This window comes from Sceloporus occidentalis, unplaced genomic scaffold (assembly GCF_023333645.1).
Source record: "Sceloporus occidentalis isolate IW3139 unplaced genomic scaffold, rSceOcc1.0.p SCAF_97, whole genome shotgun sequence".
Taxonomy (NCBI): Eukaryota; Metazoa; Chordata; class Lepidosauria; order Squamata; family Phrynosomatidae; genus Sceloporus; species Sceloporus occidentalis.
The window spans coordinates 2,025,281-2,044,602 of NW_028317077.1; the positions used below are offsets into that span (position 1 = coordinate 2,025,281).

General features: G+C 42.3%; 1 protein-coding gene across 1 annotated transcript; it reads right to left on the reverse strand.

The window, feature by feature from the left end:
- Positions 1-5,874: 5,874 nt before the first annotated feature.
- LOC149284222 (thioredoxin-like protein 1) lies at positions 5,875-12,853 on the reverse strand. Its single transcript, XM_089497012.1, has 8 exons — positions 12,756-12,853; positions 10,775-10,871; positions 9,182-9,355; positions 8,828-8,950; positions 8,212-8,281; positions 6,901-7,073; positions 6,165-6,269; positions 5,875-5,960 (listed from the first exon to the last, which is right to left on the reverse strand). The coding sequence occupies exons 1-8, from the start codon at positions 12,851-12,853 to the stop codon at positions 5,931-5,933; spliced, it is 870 nt and encodes a 289-aa protein (XP_089353138.1). The 3' UTR covers positions 5,875-5,930.
- Positions 12,854-19,322: the final 6,469 nt, after the last annotated feature.

Consider the following 19,322-nt stretch of genomic DNA (forward strand, 5'->3'; position numbering starts at 1 on the left):
AATTAAATTCAAATTATTTGTTTTCAATGGTTTAAAAGCCATAATATATATATATATATATATATATATATATATATATATATATATATATATATATATAATCATAATAAATATTATTAATTTGTACCAAATAAATTAGCAGTGTATATATATATATATATATATATATATATATATATATATAATAAATTATATACACGACAGGGACAGTTTATTGAGTTGGTAATAAAGTATTACTGCCCTTCTTATAAAATGAATTCTCCATGGGTTAAATCTATTACAGTTGTTCAATATACCTGCACTAATCTGTACAAAAACAGACAATCACCTAAATTCTTATCTTTTGAAATTAAAATAATATTTCCGGTTTAATGAGGAGTTTAATCGAACAGACTTTTTTTGGCAACAAATCTTTTTTTTTTTATCCTAACTAAATATACAAAGGAATAATTTTGCCAGAGATGGCTTCAAACAACATAAACGTTATCGTTATCAGGAGATATTGGAGACATCATTTTCATGTATCAACTAGAAATTACAATTCAATTTGCATTTTTTCATTTCGCTAAATCCGAGTCCTATGTCCACCCAGTGGCTGGGTCAGGATAGGGCTAATTCCAATTGCCATATGAGGTCAAAAGCTAATATGTTTTATACAAAAACAGCTATTTAATTATTTTATATAAAAGAGATGACAAAAAAAACCTATTGTTTGACAGAATATAGAAAAATCTTTTTAAACGCTGATTCGCGTGTATGAAAGGAAAACATTTATAAAACTTTAAATGAGGATGGAAAATATAAAATTCTATGAAAAAAACCCAAAACGGTTTATATATACTGTAATGTAATTAAAAAAAAACAACAACTATACTTTTATTCTGCGGGTTCCTCATGGACCCTAAAACTTTTCCAATGCCCATAATGCTTATTTTTACATCCGGTGTCAATGAATGACTGGTTAGAAGATACTGTATCTAACCTAGATTGCTACTAGCCTTGGCTTTCTTATTATATTTTATATATTTTACATTTTATGTACTGATAAATATCAACAGATTTTGTATATCAGATCTGCCCATGTATACTTAGAATTATATTTATAATTTTTGTATGAAGATGTGTGTTTTTATAACCCCAAAAAAACCTATGCTTCTAGTGACATCTAGTGGACACTTTAGGCTCTGCGGCAAATCTTTTCTGGTTGTGTGTTGAAGTTAAAGTCACGCTTCTTTATTATAGGTGGCTATGAATCTCTGTGTGGATTTGGTTGACTTAATTATCTGCAAATTGTATAATAATTCATAAAATGCACCGAAAAAAAGAGTTTTATATAATATATACCCATTGTGCAGCGCTGCTGAGTATGATGGCACTATATAAATCAATAAATAATAAATAATAATAGGGTCAGCATATATAGACCACAGAACCCAATTGGAAGGAAGAGTTAAATTTTTTGGTGTTTTTCTTAATTATCTGAATTAACACAGACTAGAGGTAGTAAGTACATAGCCGCCAACTTTCTTAAATTTCCCTGGACAGTCCTGGCAACCAGGCTTGTGTCCTGGCAAATGTCTTGTTTGAAGCCATGTTTGTAAATGATTCTACAGGGATAAAGTTCTGAAGGTGATGCAGTCACCATGGAAACCAATGGAATGGTCGGCTTGGCATATTGCAGTAGAGGTGTTCGGTAGCCTACTTGGGTAGTTTACCTCAATTTAACCAAAGGTATATTTCACACGTTTCACTGGATGGATAATACACAATACAAATAATGATAACATTTATCTACGTTTTATTACCAGGACTGTTACTGTGTGTAAATGTCATGTAGGTTTTACACTGTGCCAGCCCTGCCGGGATACATGTCCCTGTATGGAGGAAATGTTTACTCCACATCCCACAGTCTCCCTGGTGTCTCCACCCTGAACGCTATTCTGTAGGTGGCTTTCCGATTGGCTGCTCCCGCAGTACCCTCCCCGTCTATATAGTTATTGGCTGTCCCAGTTTCAGCATCTATGTCCCTCCCCAATATTCGTTCCATTTCTTTTGGTTATTGGTCTTCACCAACTTGAACCGATTGGTTGTCGCACCCCATGTACTCGCAGCCCATAGGCTGGAGATAATGATAGGCAACTGAATTTTTTTTCTATTTATTTTTCCCCAAAATAATGTTTTACTTCCTATAAAAAGCCATGGTTTTCCCGAATAAAGTGTGCTCGGTGTTCAGGATCCTATCTGCTGCGTAGAATCCTTCTTGGTTACTCAGTCTGGAGGAAATTTTACCCTGAGGAGTTACGTTTTTCTGGATACCCACTTACAACGCTATATACAGTAATAACCCCCCCGCGCTGTATACAGTAATATAACCCCCAGTGCTGTATACAGTAATATAACCCCCCAGCGCTGTATACAGTAATATAACCCCCAGTGCTGTATACAGTAATATAACCCCAGCACTGTATACAGTAATAACCCCCCAGTGCTGTATACAGTAATATAACCCCTTAACGCTGTATACAATAATAGCCCCCCAGCGCTGTATACAGTAATATAACCCACCAGCACTGTATACAGCGATAACCTCCCAGCGCTGTATACAGTAATATAACCCCCCAGCACTGTATACAGCGATAACCCCCTAGCGCTGTATAATGTAATGTCGGTCGGCATTGACAAAAACCTGGTTTTATCCCATTTTGTTCCAATAAACTCCTTTTATCTGTAGACCTACAAGCCGCCATTGTTATCAGTCGTGTGATATTTTGGGTTGCTTTCTAGGCTCAAACACCACGCTGAGCTGATGCTTTATGGCAATGCTAATGAAGTCTGCTCCTTGATAGACGTTCATTACTTAAAGTGGCAGGCTGGGTGATGAAGACTGAGGCATTCTATTTGTTTTACCATAGGCAGTACGATAAGCCGTCAGGGTGTTTGTCTAGTAGATCGGGGCACCGATAACAGAGCGAGAATTACAAATGGCTAATATTTTTGGAATCTTGAACATTTGCTGATCATCTCCCGGCTCGTACGACGGCTCACAAGCTCCAAATCCATTGATCTCACGGCAACAGAACGGTAAGAAGCATCGCGCCGCAAGATCCCAAGCATCTGAGGCTGAGGTGCGAGGGGGGCCCGGTGGAGTTTGCCCTGTGACCAGGGGTATATTCCAGCCCTCAATAATAACCCCAGGATGAAGTGAATCAGATGGACAGAATAGCTGCTTGGGTCACATGAAACGCTTGGACTGCTTCTGGAGACGGGGCTGTCAGGAGCTGCTCTTCATACAGAGCCGGGAACAGAAGTTATTTAACTTTAGGAGATACAATTACCAGGTAAGCGAAGACACCGAGGACGGCCGCAGCAGCCGAAATAGGTCTGTCAGTCAATAATGAAATGGAAAGAGATTGCTTGAAATTCAAGTCCATTCAATGCTGCGAAATAAGTTTAGAATCCTCCGTATGACTTATTATCCAGACCGTGACCTAATATATAATATGGAAATTCCACGGCCCTTTTTCCAGGACACTAAATACAGACCTCCCACAAGCACGCGGGCCGTGGGGTCACCGACATACTCCCCAAAGCCCCGTCTCCACGAGTACCTATCCTGCCTGAACATCATCCACGCAGAGATGCTGCCAGTACAGGGGGTTTGTGACTGTTCTGGGGAATCCAGGACAGTTTGCTGCTCTTGTTGTTTGAATGTTGTGGTCTCCTGCTATCACCAACGGCCCCCGGCAGGATAAAGCACACAAGGAGGTCGCGGTAAGCTTCCGGTAGCGGTACCTGGAATATCAGCAAGCCGTGCGTGGGGCACCGGTGATGCTCGCTCCCTGTAATGTGCCTTTTTTCTGCGCACCAACCAGCAGTGGGATAAAGCATGCGAATATTCTGCCTCTTTGGGTACAGAACAGATCTATTAAAAAAAACATACAAAGGAATTGACTCAGATATTTATCAAAAATAGTCCGTATCACTGCGTACTGCTTAGGTATTATTTACATTTTTTCTTCTTATATCTGGAAGCAAATATTTAAAATATGAGAAAGAAGAATGGAAAAAAGGTTTTGTTTTTTTTCTAATTAGCTTAAACCATCTACCTTGTCGCAGTCCCATGTATTGTTGATGAGAAGACAACCTACCTTTTATTCTATTTAACTAACTCTAATCTATAATCTAAACTCTAACTATAATGTATACTAGACTTGGGCACCAGGGGGCTCTTCGTGCTCGTCTTCAGGGGGGGGGGAAATCTTCGTATTCTGCGAATATTCGCCCGTTCCAGTCTTCTCTTGGGGCGAATATTCGCGGACATTCTTCGTGTTCGGTTTTTCTTCGTTTTCCCGGTTAAGGGGTTAATACGGGGTTAACGCAGCTCTGGCGCCAGGAGTTTAAATGTACGTATGAGCAACTCTATTGGTCGTCAGCAGGGGGCTCGTCTGCCATTGGTTGATGGCAGACGAGCCCCCTGCTGGCGACCAACAGGGTCGCTCGTACGGACTGTTAAACTCCTGGTGCCGTAATTTACCCGGCAGATCCCACTGGTCTCCCTCCCTGTTCAATTAGTTAAATGTCCGTACGAGCGACTTTATTTAACTAATTAAACAGGGAGGGAGACCAGTGGGATCTGCCGGGTAAGTTGCAGCATTGGGGTTTTAAAACCCCAATGCTGCAACTTACCCTGCAGATGCCACTGGAAATCCATAGGTTCGCTGTCAGGGGGTTAACTTACAAAGACCGTGCGAGTGAGCCTATTGGTCACCTGCAGGCGAGGAGGTCCCTGTAGGCGACCAATAGGCTCATTCGCACTGTAACCCGTGACGGCGAACCTACGGATTTCCACTTCCGGGAACGGCTGCGATGCCGTGAAGACAAGGTAAGTTGGGGGGGGGGGGGGGGGGGAATGGTAGACGAAGACGATCACGAAGATCTTCGTGGTGTTTGTCTTCGTCTTCGCCTACAATTTACCGCCGCCGTCTTTTCTTCGGCGTGTCTTCGGAACGAACTCAAAAAAGCACTCTTCGTGTTCGTTTTCATGTTCGCCCGAAGACGAATGCACAAGTCTAATGTATACTCAAACGCAGATATTCTTATTTATATAAATTTATTTATTTATAAATGTATTAAATTTATTTCCGAGGTTTCTTCTTCCACCGCGCTGCGGTGGCTTACCAAACAATATAATACAGGAAAACTAAACGTCTCAGTAAAGCTGGAAACAGGGAAAACCTCAGATGTTTTGCTAAATGTATTTTATTGTTATTTTTATGTCCGTGTTAGATTGCTTAATTGTTCTTATTGTCTAAGTGTACAAGATATTGGGTGGTCTCAAGACTAGTGGGTCCTAATGCTGGGTCACCTACTAGCAAAATGTACAGAATACAGCCAAGCTTAAAGTATATTTTTTAGAAAAACTGCAGAGATCTAGACGTCAGACATTTTATTTCAAAATTCTGTACTGAAAATAGCCCCAAGTCTGGCTCCAGCAACATCATTAACGTTACCAGCATCTGGCTGGCCAAGACAAGCTTTTTACCGACGGCCGGCCCTCAACATTAAGAGGTTACTACTTATATTAATGGATTCAATTTAAATGGTTAAAATGACATTTCACATCAAAATTCATGCAGTTTCTGTATTTAAATAAAAAAAATAAAAAATAAAGGAAGTTGCTTTTTTCCCCAGCAACATAACGATCAGAATGAAGGAACAGCAGACGAAAACGTTGGCAAAAGATGTTTATTTACAGAGTAGCCAGACTGAAATAAATTTGTGGTTATGAAACACAGTTTAACAAAATATGATTATTTATTGGTAAATTGGCGTCGATGGAACATTAACGTTCTAGATTAAAGCACTTTGTCCTGGAAACTGAAAATCCAGTCCTTGCACGGAATCGTCTTCCAGTGTAATTATCCTTATGGTCAGTGGCTTTCACCTTTTTTTCCTACAACCTGAGGAAGTAAAAAAAAAAAAAATTAAAATAAAGATTTAAAGAGGGTCAGCAAATTAGTGTTAAAATATTTAACATTTTTAATCCATAATTGCAAAAAAAAAAAAAAAAAAATCCCCAATTTGTGAGAGATTGGGGGGGGCATGCTCTCAATGTATGTTTTTAAATACGAACCAGGTACTATATAACAGAGGCCAGCACTTACTCTCTTGAAGTCGTTCATGTTGGTGGTTTGTACGGGGGTCCCAATGAATGTAAAGTATGTGATTTTTGTAGTCTCCTCGTCACCCTGATTGGACTGGACAAATAGCTGGAAGAAAAATGATTAAATGCTGGTTTAGAAGACACAGGGGATGAAGATGATAAATCTAGTGTGAACACACTTTTGTGGGATCAGGTGGCCAGGCAATAAAAAAACATAATTTAATTAGTTCACGTCTAAATTGGCCTAACAAATTTCACAGATTTCACAAATTGAAACTGTCCTACCAATGTCATCTCGGCCCTGCCACCTGTGTGCTAATAACCGCAAGGAGTTATTTAAAGACTGGGATATATTAACGAGCCGGACGAATAACCCTAAAAGTAGTACAGTTCAGAGGCTGACAAACCCCCCCCCCCAAAATAATAATAAAAGAAACCACAATACATATGCGCCAAGAGAAATGGCTATAAAAATGATCCAAGTATGTTCTGTTGTCATGCATAGGATAACCAAGAAGACCCTTTTTTGTGTGCCCCCCGCAAATGATAGGTGGGATACTGCTGAACATCTATGGAGACACAGTCTTTCTACACGTCTCTTACAAATAAAATTATTCATTTTTACTTAGCGTCCCCATGACCTGCTCCATCTCTTGTCCTCCTCTTCTAACGCACGCTGCGGGCACTTAGTACGGCCCCGGGATTATTCTGGCTCCCGCGGGGCGACTCGCACTCACCGTCACGCTGTTAACATTCTGAAACTTCACGTAGCGCAGCTGAACTATGCTGTCCTCTTTAATGTCCTCAGCGGATAACTCAAGGGCTTGCGTAGCTTCGCTCCTCATCGCTTCATCAAAATCCATAGATCGGGGGAGGTTTATAAATATTTTTACATACTTTGGACCTTGACCTGAAGAAAGAAGGAAAAAAAATATATCAGCTAAAAATCCCATTACATCGCAAAGGTGCAATTCTTTCGTCGTATTCAGCCGATACGTTTGCCGAGGGGATAACACATGGAGGATAACGTTCTCGCAGTAACCTTATATCCCAAACAGGTAGTTCCAGTGGCTTAAAAAGGGAAGAATCAAAAACAAAGTATTAAACCCCAGCGCTGTATACACGGTCAGTCGGCATTCAAGAAAACCTGGTTTTAGCTCATTTTGTTCCAATAAACTCCCTTTAACTGAAGACCTGGAGGCTGCCATTGTTGTCAGTCATAATATTTTGGGGGATTTTTCCCGCTGAAACACCACGCTGAGCCGTTTACAACATTGCTAATGAAGTAACTAAGCCTTCGCAATTTTTAGTTTGTCATTACACCCAGAGAAGGGACCTCCGAGGCCAAATTTCTCTATTAAAAGCTTGCCCGCTAAAAGGTTATCACCATCTTCTTTAGGCTAGTGAATAGTTGGGAGTACATCCCGCACCTTCTTTGTTCAAACATTAGTCCTAAAGCAACTTAACTTATTTTAGGGGGACCCCAAGCCTTGGTGAATACTCGAAACATCAGTGATACCAAGATGGCTGCTGAAGATCTACCCCCCATCTATTCATAAACACTCGTGCACCCTGCGCTGGTCCTGAACCCTAAAAAACAAATTGCTTGGCAAATAAAAGAAAAAATGTTCCTAAAATGAATCTGCCAGCCAACCGATCCCCATTAATATCCGTCGCCACTTGGTGTAAAAGGGCTTCCCATTTATCAACATTTTCTCTCCGCAGGAGCCGAGTTAATGAAAGTTAAAATCTAGTGACAGCTGCTAATAAGGAAGCCAAAAATCAGCGAAGAAAATCCAAAGCCAATCTGTCACGCCGAGACGGCAATAGAGTGAACAGAATAAGGTTCAAGCCGATTAGGACTTTTACTTGTAAAGGATCATTATGTAGGGTAATAAAGACAGAATGAATGAGATCATATCGGCTGACGGTTTTAATAAACGAGCAGGTCAATCCGAAGACGAAAGGGAAGATTATTAAAAGGAGGAGAAAACGTGGCTGCCGGAATCCGCCGGAAACGTGGCGGCCAACAACAAAAACCGGCTTACCGTTATCAGGCCCCTGAAGCTTCAGAGAATATAATTTAACCGGCTGGTTAAACGCTACAGTTATCAGGAGCTGCGAAGAAAAACAGGAGAGTTATAGGTAGTTGTAGGATTAACAATGTAATAAATTGAAGATTACAGACTAGTTTTTATTTATTTTGTGATAATATTCCACTGCTGCCCGACATTGGAAATAGCGGCACAAAAAAAAACGGTTCTAGTGCTATGTCAAAAAACTATATTACCATATTCGCGCCCCCCCCCCCCAAAAAGACCGATAAAACAGATCAGAGCCGCAGCGCCGATCCCCTGATACAGAACTTCCGAAAGCCCCCATGGAGACAAAGGAAGCTTGCATTCTGCCCCCCCCCCCCCATCTTATATGTATGCCTTTTCTTTTTACTGTCGATAAGATCCAAAGTTTTAGGGGTCATCTTATAATCAGGCTTGTCTTATAATTGAGTTAACACGGTTATATTTCCCTGAACCTTCCTATTGGCATCCAGAATGCGGAAAACACTGGAATTTTGGAAAGATTGCCGAGTTGTTGTTTTTTTGATCCAAGAGTACGTTCCATGGCATATAAGAAATGTAATGTACGATTCCCAGAGAAGCCTACCTGTTCGTCACAGTCCGACTCGAGGTATGTGGGGTCTTTGCGTAAACAGTTTTCAAACCCATGGTCGTCGCTTTCGTTAAGACATTCACAGCCGGCTTTATTAACGAACGGCATCAAGTCCATCTGCAACCAACGTTACATTTTAGGTCAGGTCAACGAGAAATGGCAGTCACCAAACGTATAGCAGTTCCGAGGCATGTCAGCCATTCCACGACAGAAAGCTATTTATTATTACATATAATGGATAGGGAACCCTTTACACAGGGCGATATATATATATATATATATATTATATATATACACACACACACACAATGTGACAGCCATGCTGTGTTCCAGGCAATAAACACATACGTAGCCTTTTGGGATATCTGTATCTTCGTTGCTTCCCGGGTCATTTTCTAAATGCTGTTTAATCTTTTCTTCTAAGCCGCCGGCATCCCCTCCTTGGTACTGATCGATTTTTACTCGATTTCGGAAGAATAGGAACGAGGGCGTTGCAGATATATTGTTGGCAGTAGCCGTACCCTGAAAGGTAAATGTCATTAAATACGCGGCAAAATTAAACGGCAGCGAACGACGACTTAACAATAAAGATTACAAAAAAAAAAACCACACAAAAAAAGGGGGTTACAATTTAACACAAACTAGTTGAAGTAAGAAAAAAAAAAAAAAATTGTAGCCAAGATACTTACCATCGACAGAATTATTTTTCTTTTTAACATTAGGTGGCGGATTTAGTTTCTGGGACTACGCGGGGATGATGGGTCGTGCCGGCAGACATTCTAGTAGCCACCGACGTCATAGCTTTCAGGCAGCGGAGTTCTATGTATCTATCTATCCATTTGCGGCTGGCAGACCCTGTTTGTAAATTGCCGGCACTCCGTGATACTAAATAGGTTTCGGATAATTAAGCATTAATCAGCATTTAGCACGTTGCCAGGTTTTGTTTCTTGATGACGTTCTTTTGGTGTAAAGGCAGCACTTTGTGGCCTTCGAGCTCACGCCGAACGCACATTATATAAAATATAAATCTAGGAGATGTCCGGGCGTTCTGTGTAGCCCGTTTAGTTACGGGGAATTTTTCTTCCGTTGCACCATTTGGATTAGAGGGGAGCCGTCTCACCGCACTCGCAGGATTTCCCATTTCTTATTATTTAACTCAATTTTATCATTTAAGTCAGAATAAAATGACACCATGCAGCTCAGGTAATGCGGTAGAAAAATTACTTTAATGTATATCTTGACCGCGGATCTGCCGTCAAAATATACATTAATGTCGTTTTTCTACTGCATTATCTGACCGTGGTGTCCTTTTTCCCCCCCGACTTGGGTAACTGCACTCTACATGCAGCAGCAGTGTTTTCAGATACAAAGTCTGCACGGGATTAACCCTTTACCAACTCTCTTTGGTGTCTTACCCCATTTTTTTTCCTTCTACAGAACTTAAACAAAAAAACAACAAAAAAACCCCACACACAACCAAGTCATGGCCACAAGTGGCTCAACAAGAAAGATCTCCAAGCCATACACCTGGCTGCCAGCATATCGTTCAAACAGAACTCCTACAAAAATGTATTGTTTTCTGTTTAAAAGAAAAACGGAGAAAATACAAACTTTTCAGGTAGCTGCATAATAGCCATTTCTATGAGTTCTCGCTCTGTTGTTATTTGAGCCCAAATACCCCAACTCCTTAGGATACTGCCTTTTGGAAATAAAACAGAAAGGCTCAGTCTCGATAACCCAGCCCGACGCCGACCAATGAAGGTCTATGGAGGAACAGTCTACATTAGCCTTGCCGTAAAGAAACGCCTCGGTGTGATGGTCGAGCGGGGAAAGTCACTCAAAATATCATGACTGACAACAATGGCGGCCTCCGGGTCTGCAGATAAATAAACACATATACTTTCCATGGGACATCCTTTGGAAGTTTAACCATCTACTCACTTGGCACTGGTGAACGTCAACTTCCAAAAACACGGCTTGGGGGTACTTGTTGCTCAATGATGTGAAGACCGGCGCTATCCTTACACAAGGAGCACACCTGAAAACACATGAAGAAGAAAAGAATGCAGGTGTTAAATATAGAATATTGAGTGTGCCTCGAAGTGGCGGGTGAGCTTAATTATACTTTGGCCAATTCATATACCCCAAACCTCTCATTTCTAATTATATATATATATATATATATATATATATATATATATATTTTATTTTTTTTTTAAATATAGAATGACCCGCCAATTCCCTCTTACAATACCGGAAAGAAAAGCAAGAAGCTTAACGAGAAGAAGAGTAAACGAGACACTTATCTGTAAGGCGATTAAATCTCCATAACCTACAGCATCCCAGGTAAGGATTAAACATCTTATACGCGGTACTTTAACGCTGCCAAACCTCTATCTAAAACACGGACCTACAGAAACGAAAGGTTAAGGCTAGGCTCCGATGCGCTTACTATAGAACATTACCTTCGCAGCCTTTAGTCTATGATTAATCTGTTAAGGCAAAACGCGCGAGGTGCTGATACCCCTTATTTTTTTTTTATAATTTTGTTAAAATGAATAAAGATTGAAATTTTGAATCACATCTGACTTGCGTTGATAAAAATAATCAAAATATCACACAGAAACACATTATAGCATAATAGTCAATATAGAGAAACAAACATATAAACAAGCAATCAGGTATATAAAGCAGATCTATGATGATGTGAGTAGCTCTTGTAACAAGTTTACCTTACAGACCTAGAATCTAGAGAACCGGCAGACTAAGAAGAACCGGTTCATCGGGTAAACAGGACCCGGCTCACAAGTTTATTATCTACAAGGAAGGATCAAGAGACATGAGGACCTAAACTAACCATTTAACACAAAAAGTCTACACCAGCTGTCTATAAACAAACTCCCTACCATCCAAAAGCTTGGAGTCAGTTAGCAAATCTTCTCCATTACAATAAGATGAGAAATCCAGCGCAGACAGGGTTAATGTTAATGTAAATTACTATTGTAGCTGGAAACAGCTTATTTTCAATGATATCTCCATAGGCCATTCATCACTCCTGTGCTCCAACGGCCCTTTATCACTCCCATCACGCCTGCGTTCCAATGGCCCTTTATCACTCCCATCACGCCTGTGTTCCAACGGCCCTTTATCACTCCCATCACGCCTGCGTTCCAATGGCCCTTTATCACTCCTGTGCTCCAACGGCCCTTTATCACTCCCATCACGCCTGCGTTCCAATGGCCCTTTATCACTCCCATCACTCCTGTGTTCCAATGGCCCTTTATCACCCCCATCACTCCTGTGCTCCAATGGCCCTTTATCACTCCCATCACTCCTGCGTTCCAATGGCCCTTTATCACTCCCATCACTCCTGCGTTCCAATGGCCCTTTATCACTCCCATCGCTCCTGTGCTCCAACAGCACGTTCCCTAAGGCGAGTATCTACGTTCTCTGCCCACCTATTTTACACAAAACCAGCATTCTGAGCAACAATATCTGCTACCAGTCAGCAGACATTGGAATGGTAAATGGTAGCCTCCTGGCACAGACAGGGAAGGGGGGGCACCTGCCCCTTACTACCCTCCTGGCACAGACAGGGAAGGGGGGGCACCTGCCCCTTACTACCCTCCTGGCACAGACAGGGAAGGGGGAGCACCTGCCCCTTGCTACCCTCCTGGCACAGACAGGAAAAGGGGGCCCTGTCCCTTACTACCCTCCTGGCACAGACAGGGAAGGGGGAGCACCTGCCCCTTACTACCCTCCTGGCACAGACAGGGAAGGGGGGCACCTGCCCCTTACGACCCGCCAGGTACATACAGGGAAAGGGGGGGGCACCTGCCCTTTACTACCCTCCAGATACAGACAGGGAAGGGTTGGCACCTGCCCCTACTACCCTCCTGGCACAGACCGCAGCCCCACTCACCCTCGCATGGTAAACTTGACCACACTAAGCCTGGAACCGGCCGCACTCAGTTCAGGTTGGAACTCCGCGTCCCCTCCGATCACCTTCACTCCCACCATTTTCTTGCGTGTAATCCCACGAGTCGCGCGACAGCAACACTTCAATTGCCTACCGGCGGATTCACTTTCTGCCGTGTCACGCCGGGCCCTGGACACTGATGCCACCCACAATGCAACGCGGTGGCGTGCGAAACCGCCTGACATACGCAGACAAACGCAGCCATCTTACTTACTGGCAACGTGACCGACTGACCTATGTAATGCGCCAACCGGAAGTGCAGCTCAGTGTGTAGAGCTGCAGGCCGGGCGCGTGACGTTGCATGGAACGGTTTATAGAATTGTGTGTTTAATGGCGCTACTGCAGTTTAGATCTATATTCACAGCTATAAGCAACAATGACTTGACTTCCACAAGCCGTGTCACGGGCAGTGCCGTCCCAGTACACTTTGGCACCCCGTACAAATCAGAAAAAAGAGCCTCCCCGAAACAAAAATAATCCCAAAGTAATAAAACCCTCTATACGGGAATAACGATCCCTTCAGCCAGTATGGGCCTGCTTGTGCGCCCTGTTGGCTTCTTTCTATATCTGTCACAGAGCTACAGGAAGAATTATGAGAACAGTACGGGCACTGGAAAAAGTTTAATGGATTATTATTTAATAAAGTGCATTAATTCACTTTTTTATCCTTTATACGGGTTTTTAATTAAAACTGTGTTCCAAAATTTGCTTAGTTTGGTTTGTATTTATTAATGTGGAATATTAAAGGAGTGGATCCTTTTAATCTCCTGATATCAAAAATTATCTAAGAAAACTATTTTGCAGTTAAATGCATTGCCCACACGCAAAATGGCGCCCATCCGCTTCCCGCACGCACAAAATACGACACAGCTCCGGTTCCTGAAACCTTTTTTTTTGCATCGAGCTTTATTGATATGAACAAAGTAAGACAAAACTGCTTACGCTCTGACAGTAAACGAGAGGTGCGTGAATCTGCGTCCCTTGGTGTCTCCCATCCACCTTCCTTGTTGGAGGTGTTGCGACACCGAGCCGTAAAGCGCAGCGGTAGCCATAGAGACTGTCAGCTGGTCTAGTAGGGGAATAGGGGGCTACTGAGGAGCAGTGGTGCCTTCATCTTTTAGGAAGAGAGGAGCGGGAGGTGAGTACATTAATCCGCGGATCCCCAGTATGTGTCTACATGCCTCTCGCAGACATGACTTTAGTAAATAACGCCTGTAGGGATCGTGATATGTCGGTGTCAGTGCTGGGTTTGTATACCTATAGATGCGTGTATTCAGCATCAGTGCTTATACTATGCATTCTGTACATTATCACTTGGTGTTTGTTTTTGTGTGTTCTGGAAATGCATATTTCCCTAATAATACAATTGGGAAGACTTTGATATTTTTGTCTATATATATATATGTATATATATATATATATATATATATATATATATAATGTGTGTGTGTGTGTGTGTATATATATATATATATATATATATATATGTATGTGTGTATAATACAGCTGTTATGGTAATACTTGGTAATGTATTGGACTAGTTTTTGGGATGAGTATCATCCTTTATCATGTCTGGAGCTAATACTCTGATATAAAGGTGAATATATGTGTGTATATATATATATATATATATATATATATATATATATATATATATAAAATCACTGTTTATTCCTGCCTGGTGTGCATCTCCTGGTTGTGCTACCTAATTATTGCCCCCCCCCCCTCCCCTTTCGTATGATATCTGCCCCGCAACACTAGACCTTTTTTTTTTTAGCATCTAATGTAATATGAAATAACCGTGAAAACGGTTTGAAGCTCTTTGGCCCATGTTATTTGTGGAACTCCATTGATGATGTGGGCGTCATGGTAACCTGCGCAGGTTTCCGTGATGTCATTGTGGCTGGGGGTTACCCGAGGTCATGATCTGCAGTCCTGAACCCATGCAGCTTAGGCAATGAGCTATAATTCTGCGTTATTACTATACGGTGACAGGGTCTCATGCGAGTGATCTATAATGTCAAATGCTGTACTTGTACCTGTAAGGTCCTAGTGGGGTTATTGTTGTTTTTGTGCATATTAATGAGGCATCGCTGAGTTTATTATTGGGTTTATGAGCTCATGAATGGTAAGTCCGACGCAGACGCGCAGCACCTCCGCTTTGCTTAGACTAACACCAATGGAGCGGGGGGTTCTCTTGCGGCTGCTTCCATTGATCTCCATTGGAGCGTCAGAGCACTTATGTTGGAAGTGTACTTAGGTACGCTCGACTCATTTCCTGTCTCCTGCTGATGATGTAATGCGGACATGGAAGTGCATGCTAGGTATTCATAGAGCTGCATGAAAAACTAAAAAGCATTCTGTGGAGGGGGCTAGACTGACTCTGAGTTTCTCCATGGAGGACACGGTCTCGGGAACCGCCAAATAAACTGTTATTTATTTATCATTGTTATAGCATTACATTGTTGTTGTAAGGGCCGCTTCTGGTTGGTAGCCCATGTGTTTCGGTTGGTATGTTTGTAGATCTTTCTGTGATGAGTAATGTTGGTTACCCTCCTGACAATCTCATGACCGACTCTGGGAAATGTAACCTTGTGTGACTTATTTTTGTTCAGATTGTTCATTTGTGTGTGTGTGTGTGTATGTATGTGTGTGTGTATGTATGTGTGTGTGTACTCTCTCTCAGCAGTCTATCCTAAATGCCGTTGCTGGGCTTGTCTTCCTTGCACGTCGCTCCTCTTCTGCTTCCCCACTCTGTGAAACCCTCCACTGGCTCCCAATTACCTTTAGAATTACATTTAAAATCCTGGTTCTAACATATAGGGCCCTCCATAACACTGCCCCCCCCTCCATAACACTGCCCCCCCTCCATAACACTGCCCCCCAATTATACATTAAATACATTATACATTTCTGCCTTCCTAAGCAAATACTCTCCTACTCGATCCCTACGTTCTTCCCGTGGGCTCAGACTCTCCTCCTCGCTTATCACCTCTCGCCCCATATCTCTGGAATCTACTCCCAAGGAACCTTCAGCTCTCACCCTCCCTCCCGACATTCAAGAAACATCTAAAAACCCACTTCTTCAGAGAAGCCGCACCATAACTTCCCTGTCGCTGACAGAACCCCACAATACCTCTCACCCCATTCTCTATGCCTTATGTTTGTCACCCATTTCCCTCTAGATTGTAAGCTTGCGAGCCGGGCTCTCTCCACCAAATGTATCGGTTTGTCTTAGTCTGTCAATTCTCGTCTTGTCAGACCCCTTGAATATATCTATTGTATAACACGCAGCGTAAACTGTTGGCGCTATATAAATAAAGGATAATAATAATAATGATAATTAGTATTAACTACTAATCGCACACTACCGTTCATACGTTTGGGGTCACTTAGGTTTTCACCTGAAAACAAGGGAATTTGCAAAAGGGTTTTCTAAGGATTGATTAGCCTTTTTAACTTTAATCAGCGAACACAATGTGCCATTGGAACACAGGAGTGATGGGAGTGATAAAGGGCCATTGGAACACAGGAGTGATGGGAGTGATAAAGGGCCACTGGAACACGGGAGTGATGGGAGTGATAAAGGGCCATTGGAACACAGGAGTGATGGGAGTGATCAAGGGCCATTAGAACACAGGAGTGATGGGAGTGATCAAGGGCTTCTCTAGGCCTATGAGGAGATTCCATTAAAAATCAGCCGTTTCCAGCTACAATAGTCCTTTGCAACATTAACCCCGTCTGCGCTGGATTTCTGATCAGTTTCATGTTATTGGAATGGACAAATTAGCTTTTCTTCAAAAACAAGGAGATTTCTATGTGACCCCAAACTTTTGAAATGTGTGTGTGAAGATAGTTGACCAAGACTATTTGTAAAGCGCTACGGAATATGGTGGCGCTATATATAACAATACTAATAATTTGTCCTTTGCCTGCTTTGAATCGATCTTGTCTGACCCTCTTCTATATTGCGAAAAACGTATCTTTCTCCACATTTAGTGTGCGTCCGTCAGACGGTACGGTTGCCAATCTCAAATATCTTAAACCCCGCCATATGGTGAGTTAACTCTACGTTTATCACCAGATCCGATTCCCTTCCCGGATGGTTGTAGACGGCAGAATTCTCTTCCGCTGCACAGCTGGTTTATGTCTTTTTGGTTTTCGCTCGGTAGGGTGAGGTGTTCTTAGTCGTCTAACTAGGTAATTATACCCTGTCCGCTTCCCCGTGTGCTTAAAGTCTGACGTAAGAAGTTTCTGAAGTTTATCAAGGGATTGCATTCAGAAGGTGTTGCAATTCCGGCTGTTTGTTTTTTTACTCCCCCCCCCCCCTTGTGTTTTAAGCATCGGGATGTTCTGTATAATAACAATAATAAAAAGTTAATTATATGACTGGTTACACGGATCCTTCATATGGAAGCAGATTTAAAGTCTAATTGTGTAAAAAAAATAAAAAAAAATAAATTAATAATAATAATAATAAAAAAAATTGTTTGAAACATAGGTGGATTTTCCAGAGAGAGAGTTGGCCGTATTTTAATTAAGTTGGGAATCGTAATTTAAAAATATATTTGTGTGATCATTTTAACCCCCGCTATTGAAACCCATATGATTGGAAAACATTATTCGCATGCCCTTTCCTTTTAATCCCTTTCTCTTTCACGTAATCATTTTGGATACAAAGTAATGCTTTCCCTGCAGTGCTCCGGAGATGGACTTTTTATGATGACGGCGGTGACTTTTTTTGTAATAATATTTCTGAAAGCTGTTTTCCTTGTGCGATTCCCCGCTGTATTGTGACTCTGCGTGGTGCAAGAAGCCTGATTCTGACTGTACGAGGCAGAGAAATGAGAGTCAAAAAAAGGACGTCATTCCCAGATCCTTCCAAAAGTATCGTGAGTGTTTTAAGCTAGCCCATAGGAGAAAATAAATATATCCATATGTAAGCATATATATATACCAGCGTCTCCAACCTGGGTCATGTGACTAAGGGACACATCTGCTATCGTATGCGTTTTAATGCTCCGTGGTCCTTTTTGTGGTGTCGGGGGGGGGGGGGGGGTCAGCAGAATTTTCCCATATGCATTTACATACCACCCAACTTCTACCGCCGAAGGATCGGGATGCAGGGGGCTTGAGGCAGAGTGTCACTCAAACTGTCCCAGGCACCAGGGAATGAAATCGGGCCAACGAGAACGCGAGCTCCGCTTCTGTCCCGAAAAGCATAAAGGAAGTAGAGCTTGGCAGAACAGGGGGATAGAATGGCAAAACTGGGACTGTCCCGCACAAAGGGGGACAGCTGGGAGGCATACATTTTTCCCCTTTCGCCATTCCTAGTTATTATAGACTTTAGACAAATAGTTATTCTTTTAATGTAGTAGAAGCCCGTGTACAGACACCCGCCGTGGAGATAGATGGGTGGGGAGAGGTATACATGGCAGATGGGTGACTGTCCTCCCATCTTTGCTTCTTGCGAGTCTGTAATGTTCCTTAACGGCTCTTTCCGTTACATGAATGGGTTAATGCCACTGATCACGTTTAAGGTGCAGCTTTGAAATGCACATTCATTCAGCCACCTGTAGTGGGACTGCATCTCAAATACATGAGCTACTGCGCATGTGCGGGTCTAAGAGAAGCAGACAGAAGTCGGCTTTGTGTAGTTTTCCACCCAAATATCACATGACTTCCCAAAAATCCTTTCTCCTTACTATGAAAACAAGGAAGTGATAAAGCGGTAGCCGGGTACTCGCTACTGATTTATACCGTGAAATAAATTGCACCACGACATTATGTATGCCTGAGAACGCACATCTCCGGCTGCATGAATCGGCCGGATTAAAATCAGCCAAAATATTTTCGTCTCATCGCACTGTTTACAAAACTGGATGAGAAATGACCGTAATCCGCCGAATCTCCCGTAAACCACCCCGCGTGGAACAGTACGTTCTTTGTGGCTTCAGCCGCAGATTTGCTTTATTCCCTCTGAGAGGGTTTTGTTAAAATACTACTGTCCAAAAGTTTGGGGTCACTGAGCTGTTTTAATGGAAAACAAGGAAATGTATGGCTTTTAACTTAATTTGCAAAAAAAATGGAACGCAGGAGCGATGGGAGTGATAAAGGGCCATTGGAACACAGGAGTGATGGGAGTGATAAAGGGCCATTGGAACACAGGAGCGATGGGAGTGATAAAGGGCCATTGGAATACAGGAGTGATGGGAGTGATAAAGGGCCATTGGAACACAGGAGCGATGGGAGTGATAAAGGGCCATCGGAACACAGGAGTGATGGGAGTAATAAAGGGCCATTGGAACACAGGAGTGATGGGAGTGATAAAGGGCCATCGGAACACAGGAGTGATGGGAGTGATAAAGGACCATCGGAACGCAGGAGTGATGGGAGTGATAAAGGGCCATTGGAACCCAGGAGTGATGGGAGTGATAAAGGGCCATTGGAACCCAGGAGTGATGGGAGTGATAAAGGGCCATCGGAACGCAGGAGTGATGGGAGTGATAA

What these genes read in the sequence shown, in the direction of transcription:
- LOC149284222 (XM_089497012.1), bottom strand. Translation starts at nt 12,853, where the DNA reads ATGGTGGGAGTGAAGGTGATCGGAGGGGACGCGGAGTTCCAACCTGAA. An exon ending in CAGATATCCCAAAAGGCTAC is followed by an intron (nt 8,951 to 9,181) that starts GTATGTGTTTAT and finishes CGTTGGTTGCAG; the next exon opens with ATGGACTTGATGCCGTTCGT. An exon ending in AGTCGGACTGTGACGAACAG is followed by an intron (nt 8,282 to 8,827) that starts GTAGGCTTCTCT and finishes TTTTCTTCGCAG; the next exon opens with CTCCTGATAACTGTAGCGTT.